This window comes from Sturnus vulgaris, chromosome 25, assembly GCF_052056855.1.
Source record: "Sturnus vulgaris isolate bStuVul1 chromosome 25, bStuVul1.hap1, whole genome shotgun sequence".
Taxonomy (NCBI): Eukaryota; Metazoa; Chordata; class Aves; order Passeriformes; family Sturnidae; genus Sturnus; species Sturnus vulgaris.
The window spans coordinates 7,118,292-7,138,825 of NC_142267.1; the positions used below are offsets into that span (position 1 = coordinate 7,118,292).

Below are 20,534 nucleotides of genomic sequence, written 5' to 3' on the forward strand. Positions count from 1 at the left end.
CAGGGGTGCAGGATTCAGAGTGCTGTGGGATTTGAGGTGTTGGAATTGTTGGGATTAGGGCAACAGATTTGTGGTGCAACAGATGATCCAGGGTTTGGGGTGCTGTGGGATTTGGGATTTGGGGTGCTGAAGGATTTGACGTGCTGCGGGATTTGGGGTGCTGTGGGTGATGGGATTTGGGGTGCTGAGCATTTGGGGCGCTGGGACTCGAGGGGGCCGGGCAGCGGGCAGCCCCCCCAAACCGGTCCCCCCCCAAGCCCCCAGTATCGGACTGGTGGGCGGGGGGTGTGGCCGGTAGTAACCGCGTGGTCCCGCCCCCTGCAGCCATTGGATGCCACCCCCCCGCCCTTCCCACGCCAATTCATGAATGAAAGGGGAGGGGGCGGGGGGGGGGCGCGTTCACCCCTTCGGGGCCGGGCCCAGGGGGTGCCTGCGGGGCTGCGGGACCCCCGAACCCCCTCCAGGGCCGTGCCCCACCTTGAGGGAGCTCCCACACCCCCCGCCCCTCCACCCGGCCGCGTCCCGCCCTCGGGCGCGCGCCCTCCCAGTGCCTTACTGGTGCGTACTGGGAGGGGCTCCTGCGCCTTTAAGAGCGGGCGTGGCCGGTGACGTCAGCAGGGCATGAATGAACAGGAGCGGGCGCGCGGCCCCGCACCCCACACCCCCCGCACTCCCCGCGGGGCCGCCGCTCGTGGGGCGCACCCGAGACCCCCCAAAACCGCCCCGCCATGGCGGGCACCCCCCCGGCCCTCACCCTCCTCCTCCTCACTGCCCTCAGCCCCCTGGCCGCCGAGGAAGGTGAGTCCCCAACTTTTTTTCTGGGGGGAGCACCCCAAAACTCCCTTATTGTGGGCAGCCCCAAGGGTGGAGTGGTTTTGGGGTAAATTCGGGTGGTTTGGGGGGATCTGAGGAGTTGGGGAGCGCGGCGAGCGCTCTGAGGGTAAACGGTGATGTGGGTTCCCCTTTACTCCCCCCCACTTTGGGGTGCGGTGGGGAATCCGCAGGTGTCGGAGCGCGTTTTGAGGGGGGAAAGTTAAAATAAGGGGAAAAGTTGAAATAAAGGTGGAGAAGTTTCAGTTAAAAGGGGAAAAGTTAAATTAAGGGCTGAAAGTTAAACTAAGGGGAGGGTAGTTAAAAAGATGATGGAGGTTTAAAAATACAGGGAGGGAAAAGCTAAAATTGGGGGAGAACTAGAGTAGAGGAGAAAAAAAAATTAAATGAGGAGAAAAAAAAGCTAAAATAAGAGGAAAACCGAGCATTTGAGGCAACTTTTCCCATACCGAGTGTTCGACTGACGCGCCGGGGCCCGATCCTGCCGGGATCCCCCAAAAGAGGCTGGCAGAGAGGTGAGGGTGGGGAGGATTAAAAAAAATAAACCCACCAAAAAGGGGAAAATCACCTTAAAATGGACTGTTTCCCATGGGTGGTGCAGGGCCGGGTAGGATCCGGCCGGAGAGCTGGAAAACAATGTCAGGAAAATCCCAAAAAATTGCTGGGAAAAAACAAGCAGCGTCTCGGCCTCCACCTCTCAACCCTTCCCCCAGTGATTTTGGGGCTTAGTTTGGGAAGGCTGAGCAAAATAAAAGGGGGAAATTAACTTTTTTGTGTATAAGTTGAATTTTTTTAAGATTAAGTTTCTATAAACTCTGTCTGATGGGTTTAATCCGTCATTTCAAGGGTAAAGTGGAAGAATCCAGCCCCAAATGCAAATAAATCAGAGGCTGGGACGGAAAATACTCCCTAAAAACTAGAAATGGGGTAAAAAACCCTAAAATGAGGGGTTTTGAAAGTGCTGGGGGGACAGCAGAGGGGATCACCCCATGGCAGCTGTGTGGTTTGGGGTGTGTTCCCAAAGTGCTGTTTCCCAGGAGGGAATATTGGGATTTGGGGTTTTAAAAGTGCGTGGGGGGAAGGTGGTGGGAGAGATGTGGGATTTGGGGATCTGGGGCGGATTGGTTTCCCCCGGTGAGATCCATTGGGATTTGGGGTGAGCTGAGATGGGGAGGGAGTTAAAGAGGAGGGAATGGAGTGGGATTGGGATGCGATCCATTTTGGGATTGTGATTGAGGTTCAGATTGAGATTGAGGAGAGGACGAGGTTGGGATGGGGGGGATGGGATTCATTTTGGGATTGGGATTCTCGTTAAGGCTGAGATGGGGATGGGCTTGAGATGGGGACAGGAATGGGAGCGGAGGGGGTGGGATTGGGGTTCACTTTGGGAATGGGATGGGATTCGGATCAGACAAACATTGGGATCGGGACAGGGTTAGGGCAGGGGACAGAGACAAGGGATGCAGCCGGGAATGGGACAGAGATGCGGCTCCGGAGCGCGGGGGTGGCGCTCAGGGTAGTGATGGGGTTGGTGGCCACATTCACGGTGGCACTGGAGGTGGTGGCGGCCGTGGCCGGGTGACGAAGGCGACGGAGAATTTGATGATGGTGGCGGTGGGTGCAGGTGACTCTCGGGACAGGGGTGCGGCTCCGGCGCTGTCCCGGGAGCTCCCGCGGGTGCTGCGCCCCTGGAGCAGCCTCAGCCCCGGGAGTGTCCCCAAAGCCACCTCCGGGCGCACTCGCAGGGAACCCCCGCCCGCTCCGGCTCCTGCCGCTTTCCGCTCTCCGGAGGCTCGCGGGGGGGATTTCCAGCCTCAGGAAAACCGGGATATCCGCCCCGGCATCCTTCCTGACCCTGGGCACGGCGCAGGGGGGACGGTGCAGCCAGCCGTGTCCCCCGCGCCGGCAGCTTTTGGGGTCTCCCCCAGCCTTGACTCTCTCGGGACAGGCCACGAGCTCGTCCGTGCTCAGCCGTGGGAGCAGGAGGGGGGCCATGGGTCCCGAAATTGCCCCGTGCCGACGGACCCATCTCGCCGCTGAACCCGGGCGTCCGGGCACATTCCTGGGGAATGATTCACCGGGGGGGCCCCGCTCCCTGCCCGGCCTCCTCTTCCTCCTCTTCCTCTCCCGGCGCTGGATCCGGCCACCGCCCTCGGCGTGCCAGGGCACGTCCCGCCGGGCCCCGCGGCTTCCCCGCCTCCGGGGGCGGCCCCGGGGGGGCTTATTCCAGCGGAATCTGCCGGGAATGGGGGGATCCGTGCGTCCAGGGGACATCTCTGGCGCCTGGGACTGTTTGGAGGTCCTGGGGACATCTGTGGCTCTTGGAGATGTCTGTGGGAATGGGGTGGATCCATGGGTCCTGGGGGTATCCAGGGGTCTTGAGGACATCCATGGAACCTCCTGGCATCTATGGGTTCCAGGAATATCTGTGGGTGCCCAGGACATCCAGGGATCCTGGTGGGATATCTGTGGGTCCAGGGATGGATGCAGAGGTTCCAGGGATATCCGTGAGTCCTGATGGCATCCATGGGTCCCAGGGATATCTGTGGGTGCCCAGGATATCCATGAATTTCAGGGACATCTGTGGATCCCAGGAGTGTTTGCACATCCTGGGGGCTTCCATAGGGCTGTCTGTGGGTTCTGGGAGGCATCTGTGGGTCCTGGGGGATGTCTGTGATCAAGAACCAAAGGGTTGTATTGGTGGCACCTGCAAGTCCTGGGGCTGTCCATGGGTCCTGGTGGCATCTCCTGACGTCCCTGTCCTCTCTCCTCTCCCACAGTGGTGCTGCTGGACTTCGCCAAGGCACACGGGGAGCTGGGTTGGCTCACCCATCCCTACGGAAAAGGGGTGAGCACCCATGGATCTGGCATCCAGCCCCGCTGGCCAGCACCGGGATGGGGAATGGGGACGGCCATGGGGATGGGGACAAGGACATCTTTGGGGACCTTCACAGGAATGGGGATGAGGAACTCCATAGAAATAGAGACATCCATGGGGACGGGTTGGGGCCCTCCATGGGAATGGGGACAGGAGCATCTGTAGAGAGGGACCTCCACAGGAACATCCCATAGTCATGAGGATCTCCATGGGCATGGGGATGGGGACACCCATGGGGTCAGAGACCTCTACTGGAATTGGGCTGGGACCCTTCATGGGACCAGGAACACCCATGGGGATGGACATGGGGACATCCATGGGATTGGAGACCTCTGGGATGTGCCTGGGGACCTCTGTGGGGATGGGGGAAGGAGATGAGGACAAGCCCATACCCGGGGACTGGGGCTGTGCCTCCGTTCCCCCCCATAGCCCCGTTTCTGTCTCCGGGGACAGTGGGACCAACTGCAGAACGTCCTCAACGATTCCCTGATCTACATGTACTCCGTGTGCAACGTCCTGGAGGGTGAGCAGGAGAACTGGCTCCGAACCAACTGGATCTACCGCGGGGTGGCCCAGCGCATTTTCATCGAGCTGCAGTTCACCGTGCGCGACTGCAACAGCTTCCCCACGGCCGGCAGCGGCTCCTGCAAGGAGACCTTCAACCTCTACTACGCCGAGTCTGACGTGGATTACGGCACCAACTTCCAGAAGCGGCAGTTTAGGAAGATTGACACCATCGCTCCGGACGAGATCACTGTGCAGGAGGATTTCGCCGCCCGCAACGTGAAGCTCAACGTGGAGGTGCGCTCGGTGGGGCCGCTCCGCAGGAAAGGTTTCTACCTGGCCTTCCAGGACCTGGGCGCCTGCGTGGCGCTGCTCTCCGTGCGCGTCTACTACAAGCGGTGTCCGGCCGTGGTGCGGGGCATGGCACAGTTTCCGGAGACCGTGGCCGGGGCGGACTCGCAGACCTTGGCCGAAGTGCGGGGCTCGTGCGTGGCTGAGGCGGTGGCCGAGCAGGCGCCAGCCCTGCACTGCAACGCCGACGGCGAGTGGCTCGTGCCCATCGGGGAGTGCCTGTGCCGTGCGGGCTTCCAGAGCCTGGGAGACACCTGCCAAGGTATGGATGGGGGTAAAGTGAGGGAGGCGAGGGGTGTCTGAGGATGAGCCAGCTTGGTGCGTGCCTGGGGTGGGATGGGGGTTTGGCCCCAAAATTCCCAATCCTGGATCCTCAGCCTTGAGTGCAGTGAGCATGGAAGGGCTCAGCTGGGAGAAGGGTAGGGCAGTGACTGCAAAAATTAGGTGAAATGCCCTAAAAATCCCCGGTTTGGAGTTGGAGAAATGAGGTTTTGGTTCCAAAATTCCCAGCCCTGGATCCTCATCGTTCAGCATCACCAGTGTAGTGAGTGTGGGAGAGCTCAGACAGGTGAAAGGTGGGCTGGGGGGAACCCAATAAAGTAGAAGCTGCAAAATAAGATTAACATGCTAAAATTCCCCATTTGACTCGGAGAAATGAGATGTTGGAAAATTCCCCATCCTGATCCATTCCCCTGCAGCATCATCCAGTGAGTGCAGCAGGACTCAGCCTGGAGGGGGTGGTTTAGGGGCTCCCCAATAATAAAGAAGCTGCAAAATGAGGTGAACACCCCTAAACTCCTCTCTGGGTGCTTGGGAGGTGCTTCCCTTCCCACATGCTAGGTGCTGATCCCGCGGATGGGGATCAGGATTTGGGATCTTACTGATGTCACTTTGTGTGTCCCCCTCAGCTTGTCCCCCCGGCACCTTCAAGGCCACGGTGTCCTCAGGGGACTGCCAGCCCTGTCCCCTCCACACTCTGCCTGCTCCGGCTGCCGCTGCTGCCTGCCCGTGTGAGGATGGATTTTTCCGGGCCCCTGAGGACTCCCCAGAGCATCCCTGCACCCGTAAGTCACCTCCGGAGGGGGGGACACTGCGGTGTCACCTCACTGAGGTGACACGGCACTGCCCTGTCCCCTGACCCCGCCCTGTGTCCCCTGCAGGTCCCCCCTCGCCCCCCCAGGCTGTCACAGCCCTGGGGCTGGGGGCTGCAGTGCAGCTGCGCTGGGCCCCCCCTGCCGACTCCGGTGGCCGCGAGGATGTCACCTACAGCATCACCTGTGAGCAGTGCTGGCCCGAGAGCGGCGAGTGCCGGCCCTGCGACGGGGGGATCCGGTTCTCACAGCCCCCCCGGGGGCTCATGGGGACAGAGGTCACTGTCACCGATCTGGAGCCGCATGTCAACTACACCTTCACCGTGGAGGCCCGGAATGGGGTGTCCCACTACAGCCACCAGCGCAGTGTGGCCAGTGCCACCATCAGTGTCAACCAGACGGGTGAGGGGCACTGGCAGCTCTCACACCTTCCCTCCGTGGTGGAGACACACCTGTGGTGTCCCTGTCCCCCATGGGGACACCTCTGTGATTTTTCCCATCCCTCCTTGATGTCCCTTAACCCCCCGGGGACACTTCAGTGATATCCCTATGTGTCCCCACGGCAGAGCCCCCCCGGGTGACATCGGTGAGCCTGGATGGACGGACGGCTACCAGCCTGGTCCTGTCCTGGACGGTGCCACTGCGGCAGCAGAGTCGGGTCTGGAAGTACGAGGTCACCTACAGCAAGAAGGTGACATAGCCTGACACGCCCAAACCCACCCCTCCATCCATGTCATCTCCATCCTTGCCCCCAGCTGTGTCACCTCTATCGATGCAATCTCTATCCACCTTATCCCTCCATCCTTGCCCTAACCCACATCAGCCTCCCATCCATGCTACCTCCATCCTTGTCCCCATCCCTGTCACCCCTCCATCTGCGTCATCTCCCCATCCCTGTCACCTCCATCCCTGCCCTGTCCATGTCACCTCCCCCACATCACGTCCATCTTTGCCCCACCCATACCACCCCTCCCTGCGTGTCCCCAGGTGGACGAGAACAGCTACTCTGTGCTGCGCTGCGAGGGCACCTCTGTCACCCTGCCCAAGCTGTCCCCAGCCACCGCCTACGTGATTCGGGTCCAGGCTCTCACTGCTGACGGCCACGGGGCCTTCAGCCCCCAGCACGAGTTCGAGACTCTGCCCGAGGGTGAGGAGAGGCCAGGGGTGTCGGGTATGAGGGGTGGGGGTTCCAGGGGTGTTGGGAGTGTGGGGTGAGGGCTCCAGGTGTGTCGGGAATGAGGTGTGGGGGCTCCAGGTGCAGGGCTCACCTGGATGGTCCCCACAGGTTCTGAGGCCATGGCATCGACTGCTGTCATCACTGGCAGCGTTGCTGGCGTCATCTTTGTCGTTGGGCTCTTGACTGCTCTCCTCTGCGTTCTCCGGCGGTAAGGGGACAAATTCTCCTGAGACCCCCCAAAAATGTCATTGTCCCACCACAAAATATGGGGGCGAGGGATGTTCTTTTGGGACAAAATACTGCTTTTCCTCAGGAGGAGGAGGTCACGGCCACGCCAATCCGCCGAGGACGTCTACTTCTCCAAATCAGGTGAGCCATGGGACAGTGGGGACAACGGGGATGGGCGGAGGATGACAGGGGTGCTGACCCCCTCCTTGACACCCCCAGACCAGCTGAAGCCCCTCAAAACCTACGTTGACCCTCACACCTACGAAGACCCCAACCAAGCCATGCTCAAGTTCACCACCGAGATCCCTCCATCCTTCATCACCCGCCAGAAGGTCATCGGTGCCGGTGTGTGGCTTTGTCCCCCCAGAGACACCCCAAAATCAGGGTGGGGCAGGGGGGCTAAGGATGCACCACGTTTTTCGGAGCAGGTGAATTTGGGGAGGTGTACAAGGGCACCCTGAAGCGTGGCAGGAAGGAGGTGCCGGTGGCCATCAAGACATTGAAGGTGGGGTACACGGAGAAGCAGCGTGTGGACTTCCTGAGCGAGGCCACCATCATGGGACAGTTCTGCCACCACAACATCATCCGCCTCGAGGGTGTTGTCTCCAAGTGTGAGTGGCCTCTATGTCCTGTCCCCTCCCCAAGAAAATACCCCAATTTCCCAGCAAAACACCCCCAAAAAAAGCAATATAAAAACAGGGTGTTTTGAGCAATGGTGCAAAGGCGAATTTAGGGGACTTGGGTCTTTTTGGGGGATGAGGTTGGGTATTTTTTGGGGAGGGAATTCAGGTTTATTTGAGAGGTTTTACAGGGAGCTTAGTGGATTTTTGGAGGAGTTAGGGGAGTTATTTTGGGGGTTTGGCTGCTGGGGTTTATTGGGGTCTGTAAGGGGGTTGAAACTTTTTTGTTGTTTTGGGAATGTTTAAAGGAGGTGATTTTTTGGGAAGTTGGGGGTCAGGGTTTTTTGGAGCGAATTGGGAGGGTTTGGGTTTTGGGGGGTGTTCAAGGATTTTTGTTATTTTTGAGGGGTTGGGGTTGTTTTCGGGGGTCGGGTTTTTGTGAGGGACATTGGGGTTTTGGGAGTTTAAGAACTTTGGGAGGGTTTGTGGGAGGTTTAGAGATTTTAGTAGGGATGACTTTTTGAGGGGGACTTGGAGTAATATTTTTGGGGGTTTTTATTTTTTTATTTTGAGGTCTTTCTTTTGTACAGACAAGCCCTTCATGATCATCACGGAGTACATGGAGAATGGGGCGCTGGATAAATTCCTGCGGGTAGGTGACATGTGGTGGCAACAACCACAGGGTGGTGGAACCTCCAACACCCACCACGGGAGGTGAGACAACAGGTGGATTCCAGGCTGGATTCTCCCCTTTTCCCAGGAAAAAGAGGGCGAATTTGGCGTCATCCAGCTGGTGGGGATGTTGAGGGGCATCGCCGCCGGCATGAAGTACTTGGCCAACATGAATTATGTCCATCGAGACCTGGCTGCCAGGAACATCCTGGTGAACAGCAACTTGGTGTGCAAAGTGTCTGATTTCGGGCTCTCGAGGGTGCTGGAAGATGACCCTGAAGCCACCTACACCACCAGCGTGAGTGTCACTGACGTGACAGGGTGGCTGGTTGGCTATGGAAGGGTGGTTGTCCAAGGTGAGGGGGTGGTTGGTCATGCTGAGGTGGTTGTCCAAGGTGGGTGATTGTCCATCACAGTGACCGCGTTGGGGGGGTTGAACAAGGTGAGGAGGTTTTTTGGGGGTGCAGGGTTGACACCAATGTTGCTGTAGGGTGGGAAGATCCCAATACGTTGGACAGCACCTGAAGCCATTTCCTACCGCAAATTCACCTCTGCCAGCGATGTCTGGAGCTATGGCATCGTCATGTGGGAGGTGATGTCCTACGGCGAGCGACCCTACTGGGAGCTCTCCAACCACGAGGTGAGTGCCCACCCTCCACCATTACCAGTGTTTTGGGAAACATTCAAGTCCAGGCTGGGATCAACCTGGGATAGTGGCAGGTGTCCCTGCCCAGGGCAGGGACTGGAATGAGGTGAGCTTTAAGGTCCTTCCAACCCAAACCATTCTGGGATTCTGTGAATGGGCACCTTTTTTGGGGGGACCACCCTGACCCTCCTCCTCCTCTTATAGGTGATGAAGGCCATCAACGAGGGCTTCCGCCTCCCGGCGCCGCTGGACTGCCCCTCGGCCATCTACCAGCTGATGATGCAGTGCTGGCAGCAGGAGCGCTGCCGGCGCCCCAAATTTGCTGACATCGTCAGCATCCTCGACAAACTCATCCGTGCCCCTGAGTCCCTCAAGGCACTGGCAGATTTTGACCCCCGGTGCGTACAGGGGACCATACAGATTTCAATCCTGGGGAGCACCAGGATGGGATGGGGGACAAGGAGAGGGAGGGAGGCAGTTGCCCAGAGCAGCTGTGGCTGTCCCTGGATCCCTGGCAGTGTCCAAGGCCAGGCTGGAACAGCCTGGGATAGGGGAAGGTGTCCCTGCCCGTGGCAGGGGGGGAATAGGGTGGGGTTTAAGGTCCCTTCCAACCAAACCAGTCTGGGATTCTCTGATTCTTGCACATCTTTGTGTCTTCTATCGTTTTTGCATCATTTTGTTTTCATCTTCGTATTTGGTGCATTATTTTTTGCACTCTTGTGGTGCTGTTTTGGGTTGGGTTTTGCATCTCTGCACTCTCATCTTGCTTTTGGCATCTCCATTTCTGCATCATTTTTTGGTATTTCCCCATTTCCACTTTTTGCATCGTTTCATTTTCTGCATCATCATTTCATCATCTCATTTTTGCATTTATTTTTTGGCATCTTCCCATTTCTGCATTGTTTTTCCATCCTTCCATTTTCACGTAATTTTTTGCATCCTTCCATTTCTGGATCATTGTTTTAACCTTCCACTTTCACATAATTTTTTGAATCAGTTAGTTTCTGCACTATTTTTGCATCCTTCCAGGTTTTTGCATTATTTTTTTCACCTTTCCATTTCTGCAGAATTTCTCATCTTCCAGTTTTCACGTTATTTTTTGCATCTTTTCAACTCCGTGTTATTTTTCCATCCTTCCATTTTCGCTACTCTATTTTCCACCCTTCCATTCCTGCATCATTTTTTGCATTCTTTCATTTCTGCAATATTTTTGTGTCCTCACCTTTCCGCATTGTTTTTTGCAGCCTCCCATTTTCACATTTTTTTGCATCTTCCTATTTTCACATTGTTCTTTGCACCTTCCATTTTAGCATTATTTTTTTGCATCCCTCCATTCTTGCATCATTTTTTGCATCGTTTCCTCCCTGCATCATTTTTCCGCCCTTCTGCTTTCACGTCATTTTTCCAGCCTCACATTTCTGCACTGCTTTTTTTGCATCTTTCTATTTTTGCATCATTTTCCTGTCCACCTCCACAGGGTATCCATCCGCCTGCCCAGCACCAGCGGCTCCGAGGGCGTCCCATTCCGCTCGGTCCCGGAGTGGCTGGAGTCCATCCGGATGCCCCAGTACACCGAGACCTTCATGGCCTCAGGCTACAGCACCATCGAGAAGGTCCTGCAGATGACCAGCGAGTGAGTCCCTGTGCTGTCCCCTTGATATTCCCAGACTGTCCCCACACCACTCCCCTGCTGTCCCTAGGATGTGTCCCCACACTGTCCCCATGCCCCCCCCTCCAGCTCCCGTGGGACAGGGATGTGCTGGGAACGGAAACCACTTCCATGGCCTTGGTGGCCCGAGGGATGGGATAAAATTAGATGTTCCTTGGCCAGAGAGGCTGGGATGAGCCATGTCCATCCATCCATGCCTTGGGATGAACCATGTCAATCTGTCCATCCCTCAGGATGAGCCATGTCCATCCATCCATGCCTTGGGATGAACCATGTCAATCTGTCCATCCCTCAGGATGAGCCATGTCCATCCATCCATGCCTTGGGATGAACCATGTCAATCTGTCCATCCCTCAGGATGAGCCATGTCCACTCACCCATCCATCCATCCCCACCCTAAGGACGCTGCTCCTGGGGTGTGGCCGTTGCTGGCTCCAGCCTCTCCCAGCCCCATTCCAGGCTTACGGCTCCACCAATCCTGACTCTTTTCCCATTTTCCCGTTTTCCCAGGGACATCAAGCGGATCGGGGTGCGCCTGCCGGGCCACCAGAAGCGCATTGCCTACAGCCTGCTGGGGCTGCAGGAGCAGGCGGGAGCTGGGGGGGCCCCGGGCTGACCCCAAACCCCCTAGAACACCACATGAAGATCCCCCCTCCTCCCCGAGGGGTTTATTTATTATTTCTGTAATTATTAAGGGTTCTTTTATAGTGTTATTAATATTGTCTCCCCACCTGGGGATGAAACAGGTGCTGCCCCTTCCCTCCCTCCTAAAAAGAAATGGAATTTCAAGCTTGTTTGGAGCTGGGGGAGGGATTTTTCTTCTTATTTTTCCCCCACATTTCAAGAAAAAAGGGGCTCAGTCCCAAAACTGATTTATTTTTCCTTTTTTTTCTCCCTATTTATTCCTCTCCCACCGGGTTTTTGGGTGGTTTTGTTCCCCTTTAACACTGTTCTGCCAGTGTTGCCTTGTATTTTTTAACCTAATTTATTCTATTTTTGTATATTTATTGTGAGGATTTAAAGGTTGTGTCAGGTTTGAGAGAGAAAAAAGGGGGAAAAAACCAAAACTTGGATGCTTTTTCACTCCCCTTTTTCATGGATTTATGGGGATTTGTGTGGGGTTTTGAATAAAAATATGTGCTTTTTGGTTTTCTAGAATATTGTGTTTTCCCACTGGTTCACAGAGATTGAGGGAATTTAGGGGACAAAGAGAGAGGGTTTCCCCTGGATTTTAGGGGTTTTAAGGGCATTTTTAAAGGAATTTAAAGGATTTAAAGAGGGTTTTTAAAGGTTTTTTAAGGTGTTTTAAGAATTTTTAAAGGGTTTTGGGGACATTAGAGGGCAGTTAGAAAGGTTTAAAGTTTTGGGGGTTTTTAGGAATTTTAAGGTTTTTAAGGGGTTTCTTTAGGAATTTTGAGGGGGTTAAGAGAGTTTTAAAAGTTGGGGTCTTTAGGCCTTTTAATGGGGGTTTAAATGAGTTAAAGAGGGTTTTTTAAGGGGGTTACAGTTTTTTAGGGCGTATCAGGGATTTTAAGGGGTTTCACACGGCTCCGGGAGTGTTTCCCATGCGGGGCCTCTTTCCCCAGCAAAACCCAGGAGGAATTTGGCCTTTTCATCCCCCGCCGCTCCCCCAAAGCCCAAGCCCGGCCGCCCCGGCTGCCCGGAGCCTGCAAATGACGGGGTAGGAAAACGCCGGAAAAAGGGGTTTGACATTTTTTTTCTGCCCGAGCCATAATAAGGGGCGGAACAACATCGTGCTGCGAAAGCTGCGGTTTCACGCCATTTGGGGGCATTTTGGCCTGTGGGTGTCACGAGTTTGTCGGTCTCAGCCCCGGCGCCGGCCTCGATCGCGGCTCAAAGTCCAGCGGGAGGGGCCGGATGGGGGGGACACCCCGGGCCGGGGCTCCTGGCAGCCCCTGTCGCCTGTGTGCCCAGGGCGGGGCCGGGCAAGGAGCCCAGGGGCTGGGGATGCCGTGGGGAAACTGAGGCACAGGCGGAGCGCGGCTTTTGGGGTGACGGGCAGGGCTGGGAGTGCTGATCACGCACCCACCCAACCCCCCCATGCGCTGTGGGGGCTGCGGACCCCTCTCCTCGCTCCCCTCGCTCCTCCCGTGGGTGCCACAGCCCAGCCCCGCTCCCAGCGCTCAGCCCGGAGCCCAGCCCAGCTCCTGCCCTACTTTTGGGGTGTCTCCCTGGCGCTGACCCCGCTTCACCCTTGCTGCGCCGGGCCCGGGCATGCCCGCCCTGCCCAACCTGCCCCGCCGTGCCTAATTAACCCCCCCAGGCTTAATTACGGCTTCGTTAGCGCCCGATACGCCGCCCAAACCCGTTGCGCCCCAGCCCGGGGGTCACCAAAGGGCGGGGGGGCTCGGTCTCCCATTCCCCCGGGATTTTGGGGTCACTAAACACCCACCCCCTTATTAATTGTAGTAATTAAAATAAGGATAATTATGTGCTGGTAGTTTTAGGAGGGGAGTATAGGGGGGTGTTACAGAGACTGGGGCACTTCGGTGCATGTCCTGGGCAGTTTTGGGGTGATGTTGGCGGTTTCAAGCATTGTTGTTGGGTTTGGGAGGGGATGACCCCCCCCCCAAAAGAAACCGGTGGGAGAAAGAGGAGTAGCAGGAAGCAGTGGTGGGTCAATGTGTTTAATGCACAACACGCTCTGCCGGAGAACCGGCGCCCCCAGCCCAGACCCTCCACACCACCTGGGGGGTCAGGACTCCTCCTCTTTTCCTGGGGGACATCCCTGGGGAGGGGTCCCCTGTGGTCCCAAAACGTCATCACTTGGGGTTGGCGAGGTCCTCGATTGCTCTCCGCAGCTGGAAGGGCACAGAGGAGATGGGATAGGGGCTTTCCCCCCACTTTCCCTTCTCCTTTTCCCCCGTTTTCCCCCCACTGCTCCCCTTTTCTCCTCCCTTTTTCGTCCCCATTGGCCCCTTTTTCCCCTTTTCTCCCCGTTCTCCCCCCTCACCTCTGCCCTGCTCACGGCTCCCACCAGCTCCCCAGAACGGGTGACAAAGACTCGCTGCAGCTTCAGCAGCTGGAACAGGTGATAGGCCTGGGAGAGGGACAACAGGGACACGTGGGGACAGAAGCACCCTCGCAGTGTCCCCTCAGTGTGACACACCTGGGGGGGCTCCCCGGACACCTTCCCCCCCCCCCCAAACCTGGTGCAAGGAGGTCCACGGGGAGAACTGCAGCATGATGGGCTCGATGGTGCAGTCGTCCCCAAGTGTCCCCATGATGGCCAGCTTGAGGAAGGTGGCTTGTTAATTTTGGGGTAGAAAAGCAGCTTTTTGGGTGCGGCAGGGTGCCCCTCACCCCCTTTACCTTCTCCCCTTGGGGGGCCTGGGGGTGCTCATGGCTCTGGAGGAAGGTGACCAGCTGAGACCTGCTGACAGTTCCCACCAGAGTGGGGGACTCTGGAAAGAGGGGACAGTATGGGGACAGTATGGAAGTACCAAGGGAACAGTATGGGAACAACAACAGGAAGTACTGGGGATACCAAGGGGACATCCCATAGGGACAGCAGGGTGAAGGTATGAGGACAGTATGGGAATATTGAGGGGACACCCCATAAGGACACCGTGGAGACAGAATGGGAATATCGAGGAAACACCATGGGGATACCAAAGGGGATGGGGACAGCATTGATACAGTACAGGGATACCATGGGGATGGTATGGGAATATTGAGGGAATGACATGGGGAGACCATGGGGACAGTATGGAAATACTGGGGTGGCACCATGGCAATATTGAGGGCACAACATGTGGACATCAATGGGAACAGGATAGCCTGGGAATATCAAAGGACATCATAAGAGCAGTTTGGGGACACTGCAGGAACACCCCATGGGGACAGAGTGGGCATGGTATGGAGATGGGAATATCCAGTGTGCACTGGGGGGACACCATGAGGACAGCATGAGGAGGCACAGAAGGCCACCACAGGGCCAGGGACTCGCTGGCCACCCTCCATGGTGACAGTGTCCCCCAGGTCCCACATCCCACCTGTGCTCTCCACCACGGGGTACTCAGCATCAGCAGAAGTATCCAAGGCCATCAGCACCTCCTGGAAACCATCCCCCTTGGCCAAGGCCACCACCTGGCGCTCCATGAACTCCTCCACCACCACTTGGTAGGAGCTGGGGAGCACAAACCCCTCAAATTTCCTTTGTCTCCTGGAGAATCCCCCCAAAATATGGATTTTTTGGGGCAGGGGCTTACGCGATGTGCCGGCTGCGGATAGGGGGCAGGTAGGGCAGCTTCTTGACAATGATGCCGGCATCGTAGAAGGATGGTTGGTTCTTCTGGCTGATGGCATTGGCCACCAGCACGGCTAGCACAGTGGGCAGGACGTGGCCCAGGTGCCCAGTGGCCTCACACACCAGCAGGGCCGTGGACACCGCATGGGTCACTGAACCCGAGAACGCAGCTGCACCTGGTGGGGGGAACAGGGGGTCAGGGGATAGGGGTGGGTGTCCCCCCGCCCGTGGGTGTCCCCCTGCCCGTGGGGGTATCTGGACTCACCAGCCAGGGCGTAACCAGCAGGAATAATGGGCCGTAGGGGTCCTTCTGAATAGAGCCCCCGTGGGAAGAGCAGGGCCACGACCTCCCCTATCAGGCGCCCAATGGCTGCTCCTGAAATTGGGGGAGGAGGGGAGCTGGGGAGATCTCAGAAGCCCCCCCAAAAAATGGTGGAGGTAGAGGTGACCACTCTCCTGCAGCTCTTCTGGAGCTGGATGCCACCCTCTACCCCCCAAGGCCTGGATACACCCCCAGTATCCCCACTCCAAGGGCTGAATTAACCCCCTGCACCCCTCCCTTGACCTGGCTGTCCCTCCCATGTCTCCCCAGCCCCTGACTCACCATAGATGAAGATGGGCATGAAGTACCCTGCTGGGAGGGGCAGGGTGGTGGCCAGGATCAGCATCCAGAACTGGGGGGACCAGCAAACACAGAGGGGGTCACCATGTTGGGGACACCATGTTGGGGGTGCCCACACAGAGACTGGGGTGGGCCATGGTTACCTTCATGAGCAGGAAGAAGGTCAAGGTGCCGTAGATGGTGGCAGAGGGATGGTGCCACTCCTGCCAGAGCCCCTCAGGCTTGGCCACCTCTGAGGCATTGAGGGCCAGCAAGCTCCATGTGCGGTTGTCAAAGAGGGAGGTGAGATACTCCTTCATGGTGAGCTGGACAAATGGACACCCTGAGCCCCCGCTCAGGTTGGGAGGTTTTGGGATCTCCAGGGAGCCCCACGTGTCCCCACTCACCCTGGAGGCCATGAACTGCCCCAGCCCGGGTGGGAAGGTGATGGAGGCAAGGAGCAGCACCACCAGCACTGTGTACACGGGTTTGCTGCAGGGAGACACGGGAGGCTGGGTGCGTGGGGATCGACGGATGGACAGACAGGGGACCCAGAGACACCCAGGGTCAATGGGGTTAGTGGGCAGGGTGCATAGGGGGGGATATCGGGGCACCCAGGGTCGCTTGAGGGGGACATATGGATGCACATGGCCACCCAGAGTGGATGGGGTGGGGTGAGCAGGGTGCATGGGGAGCATGTAGGGACACGTGGGGTGCAGGGAGAGGACATAGGGCCACTCAGGGTGCATGGGGTGGATGTGGAGGGTGTATGGAGTGCATACATGGATGGCCAGAGTGCACAGGGTGGACATAAAGTGGATGGGCAAGGTGCAGGGGGGGACACAGAGACAGCCAGGGTAGATGGACAGGGTGCAGGGGGGGACACAGAGACAGCCAGGGTAGATGGACAGGGTGCAGGGGGGGGACACAGGGACATCCAGGGTACTTCATTCAAGGCACGCAGACACCCAGGGTGTATGGGAAGGACACGGGGACACACAGAGCCTGCACGGCATGGACACACAGACACAGAGGGTGCAGACAGACGGATGGACGGACGCCCAGTACGGACTCGGTGGCCAAGAGCTTGGCTGTCAGCCGGTTCTTCTTGACGGCCACCATCATCCAGCGCTGGCAGAAGAGATAAGCACAGGCCACGATCCCACAGATGGTCCTGTGAGGAGAGGGCAGGTAGGATATAAGCAGGGCACAGGCAGAGCACAGACAGCACCCCAAAACCGGACCCTCCATACCCCACAATCAGAAAAAAGAAGGTCTCCAGGAGGTCGAAGGGAAAATCAATCTTGAGGTCGCTCTTAAAAACAGCAGCGATGGTTTCTGGGAGGGGGGACAGGAATGAGGGTGTGGATTTGGTGGTGAGCACCACAAAAATGCCATGGGGGGAGGGTAAAGGGGAAGAGGGGGCACATCCTGCCTGCCCTGCCTTGCCTTGCTCGCTGTTGAACACGGCCAGGATCCGAAACATGAAAGCGCCGCAGGTGGCGGCAAAGAAGCCGCGCCAGTAATCCCGCACGGCAAAGTGGGGAGACATCACCTCGATGCTGAAAAGCACCCCTGGAAAAACGGGGAAAGGGATCAGAGAGAGGTTTAGGAGAGCCAGGGTGGGATTAGGAGGGTCCTCACCGCTGATGGGCGCCCCGAAAACTGTGGCCACCCCGACGGCTTGAGCTGCCACCAGCATCTCATGCTGCTTGAACTTGTTCTGTAGGGTGGGTGGGGGGGGGGGGGGGGGGCGGTGTTAGGCAGAACCCCAACTTTTTGGGGATAAAATCAAGTCTCTCCACTCATTTTTTTAGGCGGTGGCACCCCCACCTCATACTCCTTTATGACCGTGGTCCTCATCTTCCCCAGATAATCTGCGGCCATGGCGGAGAGGTGGACATAGGGACCCTGGGCGGGGGGGAACACAGTGCTGAGCATCCCCCCCTACCCGCACCAACGGAACCGCTGGGGATTTTGGGGTTCAGAAGGGGATCCCTCACCACTTTCCCAAGGAAAACGGTGCTGCCGCACGCCAGGGTGCAGGTCAGCCCCACCACCTTGGCTCCGAAGTTCTGGATGGCCAGGTAGTCCTCCAGCACCACGCCCATCAGGATGGTCTTCAGCTCCGGGATGCCAGAGCCTGGAGGCGGGGGGGGGAGCCAGGATCCAAACTTTAGGGGTCCCCCATTACCGAGGGGGCATTTTAGGGCGCCAGGGAAGTCGGGGTTCCGCTGGCTCACCTCCGGAATGCGGGGTGATGCTCTGGGAGAAGCCGGTGGAGAAGGCGGCCAGTGCCATGGGGTACAGGGTCCACGAGAGGTACTTGAGCACCCCGATGTCCCCGATCTCTCGGTACAGCCACATGTGAGCTGGAGGAGAAGTGTGGGAGATGCACTCCCTGAAAGATCCCCCCCATATCCTCGGTGAACCCCTAAACGCCGGTGGAGCCCCTCAGGGCGCCCCTCGTTTACCCCCGTGGAGCCTGGCGACGATGATGTCCATGGTGAAGCTGATGGTGGCCATGAGGACCCCCAGGATGAAGAGGAAGTACCAATCCTCCCCGACGCGGAACAGCTGCCGCTTCACCCACTCCAAGCACCCTGCGCGGAGGGAAATAGGGCGCTGATCCCCCCAAAATCCCCCCGCCTCCAGAATCCCCCGTTTTGGGTGGGGGTCTCACCTCGGACCCTTCTCCGGGCGGTGGGGCAGGGTCTCCAGTGGTGCTCCGACACCAGCACCCTCTCCTCCTCTTCCTTCTCTCCCCCCAGCCCCCCGGGAACGGGGCGCTCCATCCCGGGGACGTTTTTAGGAACTGCACCCCTTTTTTTTAGCACCCCCTGACCCGTCCTCCCGCCTCGGCCTCCGCTGCCCGACTGAGTTTGCAAACGAGCTCATTAAAAACGACCTTGACGAATCCGACGGACCCGCTCGGGCCGGAGCGAGCCGGGTTTCCTCTCCCCCCCCCCCCCCCCCGCCACCTCCTAGCTCCCAATCCCAACGTACATCCCGCGGCAGGGAGGATTTAATAAGTATTTTAATTAATTATCATGATTATTCCTTAATAATAGGCATCGCATTCCATGGCGTTGAGCTGGGGGGGACGGGGAGGGGAAAAATTTCCACCGTCTCCGGCGCAAGACCTAAATTTAGCCGGTTTTACGAGAGGTCTGGCAGGCGGCCGGGAGCCTTAACGAGGCTTTAAAAAGCTCGTCAAGTCGAAATATCCCGAAATAACCGATCCGGCGTCGCCTTCGCCGGGAGGAGAACGAGGAAGAGGGTTCTGCTCTTCCCCCCGGCGGGAGCTGGGGGTCGCAGGTGGGGGCAAGCCGTGGGTGAAGGTGAAATCCTCTCCCGCCAGCACCATGGAGCTTTTCGGGAGTTTTGTCCGGCCCCACGGGGAGACCTTGGGGTTCCCAGGTGAGTTTGGGGCGCACTCAGGAGGCATCTAGGGGGGATCCTCAGCAAGCCGAGGCTGTGATCCCCCAAACCCTGTCCAGCAGCTCGCCCCGGTAACACGGGCGTGGTGAAGACCCTGGGGAACACCTATCAGTTCACGGTGGACGTCAGCGACTTCGCGCCCGAGGACATCATTGTCACCACCTCTAACAACCAGATCGAGGTGCACGCCGAGAAGGTGGGTGCTCCCACCCTTTCCTGCTCACCCCCAAAGGGGGGGCCCCAAAATCCTCACCGGGGGGTGCGGGGACCACCCAGTTCCCACCCAATTCCCAAACAGCTGCAGCCACAATTTCAGCGGGGTTTAATTCACCGTTAATTAATGGGGACCTCAGGGAATAATGAGTCCCCATTCCGCTTGCACCCCCAAATCGCCTCTTTTCACCCATTTTTTCCTCGCAGTTGGCCACAGATGGCACCGTCATGAACACCTTCACCCACAAGTGCCAGCTGCCCGAAGACGTGGACCCCACGTCCGTGTCGTCCTCGCTGGGGGATAATGGGATGTTGACCATCCGGGCTCAGCGCCGGCCGGCCAAGCACTCCGAGCACGTCCAGCAAACCTTCCGGACTGAGATCAAGATCTGAGGGGTCGGGGTCCTTTCCCCCCTGTCCTTTCCCTCCCTCGCTAATTAAATGGGTGATTTGGGAAGGAGGCGGGACGCGGGGTAGGGAATGGGAACGCTCCCTCCAGAGTGGGGTCAGACCTGTGCTGAATGCATCCCGTCACCCACCGGAGAAACTCCGGAGAGGAGTCCCAGCTCCGGCAATTTTTAGCTGGCGCGTGTTGAGGGGGAAGATCCAGCGTGCCAAGAGTCCTGCCGGGAGCCAGGTTCCCTTCCCAACCCTCCGCCAGAGCTTGTCTTTGTATATAGAGCTTGGGATAAATTATTGAGAACGTCTGACTGCTGCCTAATCCGTTTTTTGATGTTTCCTTGCTGCTTTACCCTCAAAAAGGAGTGTGGGTTCAGACCCGAGGGGTGTCTCAGTAAGGGATATTCCGCCATCCCGACAAAAACCCGCCCCAGGAGCTGCTCGGGCGCCCGCTGCCCTGTTTATTTGCAGCCCGGGGTGACTCATTTCTTCCCAGAAGTTCTATTTCAGAGCTATTCCCTCAGCTGTTCGGCTGCCGACCCACCTGGAAGGGCACCAAACCCTCTAGGTCCTCCCCTCGCCCACCCTCACCCACCACCCCCGGGATGCCCCAAGGCCGGGATGACGGCCCCAACCCAAGGGCTTATTTTCTGGGGGAGGGCAAAACCTGCCGCAGCGAAGGGCCTGGCTCCGTCCCCCTGTGTGCCCTGTGTACCCACAGCGGCGAGGGGAGGCGAGGCGCCTGCCCGGGACCAGCGCCTGTTTATGGCTACACACAGCGCCCGGCTCGTGTTGCTGCTCCCGCCCCGGGGCAGCCCGAACCACTCGTGACTGGTACTAACACACCTGGCAGCGTCCCAGGCACGGCTGCTCTGGCTGGCGCTCAGGACACTCCCCGCTGCAGCAAAAAGGGTTAAAAGCGGTGAATGAACGGCAGCGAAGG

At 58.0% G+C, this 20,534-nt stretch overlaps 3 protein-coding genes across 4 annotated transcripts; 2 read left to right on the forward strand and 1 right to left on the reverse strand.

The window, feature by feature from the left end:
• Window positions 1–644: 644 nt before the first annotated feature.
• Window positions 645–11,825, forward strand: EPHA2 (EPH receptor A2). Of its 2 annotated transcripts, XM_088178608.1 has the most exons (17): window positions 645–798; window positions 3,612–3,679; window positions 4,163–4,826; window positions 5,473–5,628; window positions 5,725–6,057; window positions 6,222–6,346; window positions 6,643–6,802; window positions 6,941–7,040; window positions 7,146–7,201; window positions 7,280–7,405; window positions 7,489–7,671; window positions 8,271–8,332; window positions 8,441–8,650; window positions 8,843–8,992; window positions 9,203–9,396; window positions 10,476–10,631; window positions 11,178–11,825. In XM_088178608.1, exons 1-17 carry the CDS (start codon window positions 729–731, stop codon window positions 11,281–11,283), a joined length of 2,919 nt encoding a protein of 972 aa, XP_088034734.1. In that variant the 5' UTR covers window positions 645–728; the 3' UTR covers window positions 11,284–11,825. The 2 variants fall into 2 exon arrangements, with proteins under 2 accessions (XP_088034734.1, XP_088034735.1); XM_088178609.1 differs by lacking the exon at window positions 11,178–11,825 and having other exon boundaries at window positions 10,476–11,148.
• Window positions 11,826–13,307: 1,482 nt separating this feature from the next.
• On the reverse strand, window positions 13,308–18,419 carry CLCNKA (chloride voltage-gated channel Ka). Its single transcript, XM_088178573.1, has 19 exons — window positions 18,222–18,419; window positions 18,013–18,141; window positions 17,782–17,910; window positions 17,542–17,681; window positions 17,372–17,449; window positions 17,183–17,261; window positions 16,988–17,113; window positions 16,792–16,876; window positions 16,611–16,712; window positions 15,946–16,030; window positions 15,703–15,864; window positions 15,542–15,611; window positions 15,203–15,313; window positions 14,900–15,113; window positions 14,684–14,817; window positions 14,001–14,092; window positions 13,838–13,921; window positions 13,642–13,728; window positions 13,308–13,489 (listed from the first exon to the last, which is right to left on the reverse strand). The coding sequence occupies exons 1-19, from the start codon at window positions 18,331–18,333 to the stop codon at window positions 13,451–13,453; spliced, it is 2,058 nt and encodes a 685-aa protein (XP_088034699.1). The 5' UTR covers window positions 18,334–18,419; the 3' UTR covers window positions 13,308–13,450.
• A 228-nt stretch (window positions 18,420–18,647) lies between these two features.
• Window positions 18,648–19,899, forward strand: HSPB7 (heat shock protein family B (small) member 7). The gene is made up of 3 exons (XM_014888450.2): window positions 18,648–18,958; window positions 19,042–19,175; window positions 19,400–19,899. The coding sequence occupies exons 1-3, from the start codon at window positions 18,904–18,906 to the stop codon at window positions 19,583–19,585; spliced, it is 375 nt and encodes a 124-aa protein (XP_014743936.1). The 5' UTR covers window positions 18,648–18,903; the 3' UTR covers window positions 19,586–19,899.
• The last annotated feature ends 635 nt before the right edge of the window (window positions 19,900–20,534 follow it).